Source organism: Bactrocera latifrons, unplaced genomic scaffold, assembly GCF_001853355.1.
Source record: "Bactrocera latifrons isolate USDA-ARS-PBARC rearing strain unplaced genomic scaffold, ASM185335v1 scaffold_241, whole genome shotgun sequence".
In the NCBI taxonomy this organism is placed as follows: Eukaryota; Metazoa; Arthropoda; class Insecta; order Diptera; family Tephritidae; genus Bactrocera; species Bactrocera latifrons.
Window position 1 is genome coordinate 444,560 of NW_017535975.1, and position 6,111 is coordinate 450,670.

Sequence of the window (6,111 nt, forward strand, 5' to 3'; positions counted from 1 at the left end):
CCCAACAATCACTTTGAAAAGTATTTTGAGGGCTGGAAAAATTGTTTGTATAAGTGCGTAACATCTTGTGGAGATTACTTTGAAGGCGACACAACAAATTTTGATGAACAATTTAATATTTATACTAAAATATTATTAAAATTATTATGATTACTTTTTAAGAAAATTAGAAAAAAAACATTTAAATTTAATTAAGCTTTTAATAAAAATAAAATTCATATCACTTTTTTTCATTTTCTGCATCGTTTCTTAGATTATATTCGAAGCGTATTCGTTGCTAAAGCGAAGCCAGTTTCGTTTGCATGAATTTAATGTGAATTTGCTTTTGTCTGCGGAGTTTTGGAAATATTTATGTGCATATTAATTACTGCTCGACTTTAATTTTTTCCGAATGTTGAAGTATCAAGTTTTTAAATCGTATATTATTTTTTTGTTTCTGCTTTGCTTCTGTTTTTATCAATAATCCCAGCGGCACTGCATTGATCATTCATATTTTATTGGGGACTTTCTGTTTCATCGCTTATTTCGCCAACTAGACTAGAGTCAAGGTCGAATGCACATCCATTCTTAATATTATGCAAATATATGTACATAAAATATACATAAAAAAGTAAGTGAAAGCAAAATATACTTAACAGCTTTACCAAGAAAGTTCGCAGTATATAATATATTATTTAATTACATCCCACATTATTTATGATGCTCTTTGTTTTCGACTTTGTTTTGACACTTTTCAGTTAACTTTTAAGTAATAACTTGTTTAATACAATAAAACACATACATATGTACATTAGGGTGTTCGCTATTTACCAAGGTGCTTTGTTTTTATTTTGCAAACGCACGCTGAAATGAGAGTTTTTGTCTTCATAAAACSTGAACAAGCGCTTTATTTTCATTTGAAATCATATTTATTTTTTCATTTGTATGYATGTGGAAAATTTTTAAGATATAGAAAGAAATTATTTTTCTAAAAATACGGCAAAGTATTGTACTTTTAACTTCTTATAGAATAATGGGCATTCAAAATTCCACATAACGTTTAAATTAGTATCACCTATGATCGAAAATATTACCAACACATTATAACCATAAACCATGCATTAGTTGAATCCGTATGTTTTGTAGTTGAATCTTCTTCACGCGTATATCTTCCACAATTACCGGAAATTTTGAAATTCGTTGAGATGCACAATTTTTGGTGTTTTGTATGAAAATAATGGAAACACACTATTACAAATATATCACTGAAACCAAAAAGTAGTTTGATAAATAATATCCGAGACCTGTGCCAGACGTAAATTGAACAAAAATGTACATCCAAAAGTRTCTGTTAGCTACGGAAACTAGAAAATACATTGTATACTTTCGATGAATATTTTCGATGAACAAGGTTGATTTGCTTAGTTTTCTACAGATTTCGAAGGAACATATTAGGCTTACTTTTGATGAAGATTTAAGAATGTAAGTGTTATGTTGAAAGTGATTGCCGCGTGTTGCTACAGAGTGTACATATATGTACATAAATAAATAGGACGACGGGCGTAGCACCGCCCACTTTTAGGTGAAGTCCCATATCTCGTCACATTAGATATTATTTACAATATAACGGAGATTTAGACAGCTGCACAACTATATAACTGTGTCCATAAGAACGTGTGTATTTTAATATTTTACAGATATCGTTTGCAGTCTGTCGCGCTTATGTGTTCAGAGCGTCAACGTAATTTTTGCAGATGAGAGCAAATTTAATCTGTTTGAAWGAGATTGCAGAGTAATAGGATAAAGAAAGCGAAATACGGTTTTGGAGTTGGAAGAACGAAAATATTTGGAAGTGTATTGCGACTTCTGGGGTGGGAAATATTGTGATAATTAATGGAACTGTGGACCGCATATATTATATATATGTATATGCGCATATGAATTAAAGAAGATTATCGGTCACAAAAAGTGCTTTAATTAAAATTTGTTATTTTTTTTTTTTTATATTAAAAATGTTACCGAAGACACCTCCCCAGTAAACCGCCAGGCTTTCTTTGTTTTTGAAATATTTTTCAATAACGAAGACATATTTTTATTAACCCTAAACTGTCAACTGTCGATTTTGGGACACTCTGTATTTAATTCGAATATTGCATTAATTTTTTGATAATATTTATAACATTGCATTTGCTTGACTTTTAATAAATAACACTAATATATTATAACAGCACGACAAGAAAAACTTGTCAAAGTATTCTTTAGTATTTCAGCAAAAAAAAAACGCTTATTAATTTATTCCATGTTGCATTTCATCGTTTTTATTGTCGACTGTCGGGTGGAAACTTTTTTGCTTGACATCGGAACCAACGGAGATCAGACCTTCGAGTAGAAGACTCTTCAACAAAACCTGTAGAAATTGGGAGCTGTATAAGGCAGGACTGGCTACATACAAGTCCGAATTTAAGAATGTCAATAGAGAAATTTGTGGTAGAATCAAACAATAAACATATCAGATATGGTATTCTTTGCGACAGAACTATCGTATCGAACTGAAGCAGTGCTAAGACGCCCCAAAATCTAAAGTAAAGGGGTGCTTTCCCACTCTTTTGGATTGTCRTGATTAACGACCTACTTCAAGAGCTGGAGGAAAGGAGCTGTCAAAGGTTGGCTTCCGTGAACGCTGTTGTTCTTATGGTTAAATTAAATATCTTAAATATCCTATCCCAACTGGGAGAATAGAAGCAACCTAGCCGTCAACCTAAGTAAACTCTTGCTAAAAAGATTAGGCGTGCCCAAAGAGCGGCTCTCATCGGCTTCTCCGGAGCATTACGTACAATACTAACAATACTACTTGATGCCGTTTCAACAAGAAGAAGAGTTTCAAACAAGGACACGTCGGACACTGGCGGCTTCTTCTCTGCTCAAATACGGACGAGAGATATGTGGATGGAAGAAGTGGCTGGAGAAGAGGCGCAATCACTTTCTTTACGCAGTCGATCTACTGAACTACCAGTTTATTTAACATTATTATTTAACACTATTTTATGATTCAAAATACACTTTATTATTCAGTATAATCTCCCTGAACATTAATACATCCAATCTGTGGATCCCATCCTTGAAGTGAGAATCCGAAAGGTCTGCAAAATACGCTTCAACAGCCGTTATAACCTCTTCATTTGATGAAAAACACTTGCCACACATACATTTTTTGTGTTCTGGAAACAAATGGAAGTCTTCTTCTTTATTTACTAATTCGTACTCGAATTTTCTTGATCATATAACATTTAATAATATGTACAATATTAATAAGATTAATAATAATATAGTAATGGAATGCGTACATGTTATATATATCTATTTTATATTAAAAAATCACAGGTTTTTAATTATCGCAGCATATATCTCCATATCTATCGCCACATCTATAAAGTTGCCAATGTTTGATTGTCGAATGTTGTTTACGTCCAATACCCGTTTTCCACCAATTTATCTTTGGATAATAATTGTTGGAGCTCATACTTGAGTGCCTCATAATATGTCCTAGGTTGGCTACTTTTCTTTGTTTTATAGTCCTTAGCAACTCTCTATTGCGGTTCACTCTTCTAAAAATTTCACTGTTTGTAACTTTATCTGTCCATGGTGACTACGGTGGATGTTCCAACAATTCGAACTTTAATTCATGGTTTTTAGCCTTTGCCAAAATTATCTTATGACACGGTGCATTGTCCTRATGAAAAMGGATTTTTTCATTCTGCAAACCGGGTCTTTTTCACGATTCTTTTCCAACTGCTCCAAAAGGTTGCAAAATATCGAGCAAAACAACCTAGTACTTGAGTAAAGTTCAGCTTCAATAAGCACCCATGCGGTAAGGCTAAGGATTTTGGCTAATGCTAGTTGTTAAAGTTTTATGGAGGAGGGCGATGTGGAAACATCTAGGCAATTTCTGCTTCCTTGTCCAGCCTTTGAACGGTCGATGCTGAAACATCTCATCTGTCTTACCTTCGGCAAACCAGAAGACATAAACGCAACTGGGGCATTTACYGTTTCAGTAAATCTGTAATAGATTCAAGGCGTTTTCTCAATTGTTAGAGTCTTATGATAATGTACATAAGAATCTTTAGGTACCACAACATACCGGCTTTCTAAGCTGTCCGAGTGCGATCCGTGTTGGGATCGGCYCCCTAACATAACCTAGCCTAACCATTGTTGCCATTTATTCATCGCAATTATGAAGAAAAACAAACGTTAATCATTGAAAATCCCTTTATTATTTTTAAAAAATATTCTTTACAGTAAGATCTTAACGTAAATAAGTGAAAAAGTAAAACTTGATAACTCTTTGAAATCAATGTTTACATAGTTGGCTGCTAAAGTAACCGGTTTATTTCAATGTTTTATTTATTTCCATGAAACATAATTAAAAACACCGTTATTAAGTAAATTTTTTCATTTTTGCAAAGAAGAAATAGAAAAACCAACTCATTAAGCTTCTACGGTGCGTCACCCAGTATATCAATATGCATATATAATGAGATGACATTTTCTGCAAATTTAAAAATTGCCAAAAACCAGTTCGGCGAATCGAAATCTTTATGTGTAGCACAAAAGTACGAGATTTTTTTTTCAAATAAATTAGTAACAAATATAAAAGTTAAAGGTCGACACTAATTTCAATTTAGAATAACTGTGCACGGCAAGCACGACGGATATTTCTCAGCGCAATCGCAATACTTGGAAGAATTGTGCATTTAAATAATTTCGTTCGAAATTTCATAGTGTTAAAATTAATCAAAAAGTAACAGGCGTGTGATTAGTTACCGTTACGTGCGAAAATGAGTGCGAAATTGTGCAGTTTAAGCTTACTGTTGGCGCTAACGCTACATATATCGCTTGCGGCAATCGGCAAGCATTTGGTCGACAAACGTAAGCTTCCGTTAAACAAGAAAAAGAAGTAGAGGAGTTTTAAAATTACATGCAAAGTGGTTATAAAAAGCAATTCTTTTTATTTAAATTATTAACATTGTTATTTTTTTAAATTTTTAGCTTCTTTTCTAAATCCCTGTGATTTCAATGACAACAACCTAAATACGTGCTTTGCGTCGAATTTCCAAGTATTATTTCGCGAATGGAAAGATGGTGAGCTTTTTCACTTTCTCATCACACCTCAATATATTTAAACAAGTTTTTCTTATAAGGCATTCCTGGCTTGAAGTCTTTGGGTCCTTTGGAACCGCTATCGATTAAGCGCCTTAAGATAAATCAAAGTGGTGCACTACAAATCAATGCCGACATAGAAAATTTGCTCGTGGACGGTGCCAGTGGCGCGAAGGTGGTGGAAGCAACGTAAGCACTGAAATCAACGAAAAGAATATTTTGAAACCTGATAATTTTCTTTCAATTTCATAAACTGATAGTGTCGACAAAAGTACTTTAGATGTGTATGCCAAGCTTGAAATACCACAATTGCATGCTACCGGCAATTACAAGGTTAAAGGCTCCGTTTTGGGACTGAACCTCAACGGTCAGGGCACAGCAAGCTTCATAGCAAGTAAGTTTCATTTCACTTATGATAATGAATRATTTTGCTTTAAAATCTTATTTAAAAATGCATATAATAATATAAAATGTTTACTAATATTTTTCAGAGAACATCGTCTTGTCTTTCAACATGAAAACCAGGGTGCGCCACGAAGGTGATTTAGTCTTCTCCGAAATCTTAGATCTTAAGGCGAAAATCCGTAATATCGGTGATTTCCACATCGATGTGAAGAAYTTGTTTGGTGGCCAGCACGATATTGAGGACACCGCCAATGATCTATTCAATCAAAACTGGCGTGAATTATATGGCACTCTTGCGCCTACATTAGAGCAAACGCTGGAATTGGTGTTGAAGGATCGCTTCACGAAAATCTATTCCTTTGTGCCCGCCAATTTCTTCATCACCAATTTGCCTTGAGTATTGACTTAAAATGCTTATGTATTTGAGAGTYTTTGGTAGAAAAGCAATTATTGTGATTATTAAATAATTTTTTATTTGTAAAAGTAGTTTTTATTTATGTACTTAAAAATTAAATAAATATAGACAACAACAAGTACTCATGGTATTAATTCAATGACTGTATAGCATGT

At 33.5% G+C, this 6,111-nt stretch overlaps 1 protein-coding gene across 1 annotated transcript in view; it reads left to right on the forward strand.

The window, feature by feature from the left end:
* The first annotated feature begins 4,674 nt into the window (after positions 1 to 4,674).
* Positions 4,675 to 6,111, forward strand: part of LOC108969139 — a 10,766-nt gene continuing 9,329 nt past the window's right edge. The window contains exons 1-5 of the mRNA XM_018933689.1: positions 4,675 to 4,905; positions 5,026 to 5,118; positions 5,178 to 5,325; positions 5,397 to 5,530; positions 5,628 to 5,931. Of these exons, the coding sequence (XP_018789234.1) occupies positions 4,815 to 4,905; positions 5,026 to 5,118; positions 5,178 to 5,325; positions 5,397 to 5,530; positions 5,628 to 5,931 (770 nt within the window). The 5' untranslated portion in view covers positions 4,675 to 4,814. The remainder of the gene's footprint in view (positions 4,906 to 5,025; positions 5,119 to 5,177; positions 5,326 to 5,396; positions 5,531 to 5,627; positions 5,932 to 6,111) is intronic.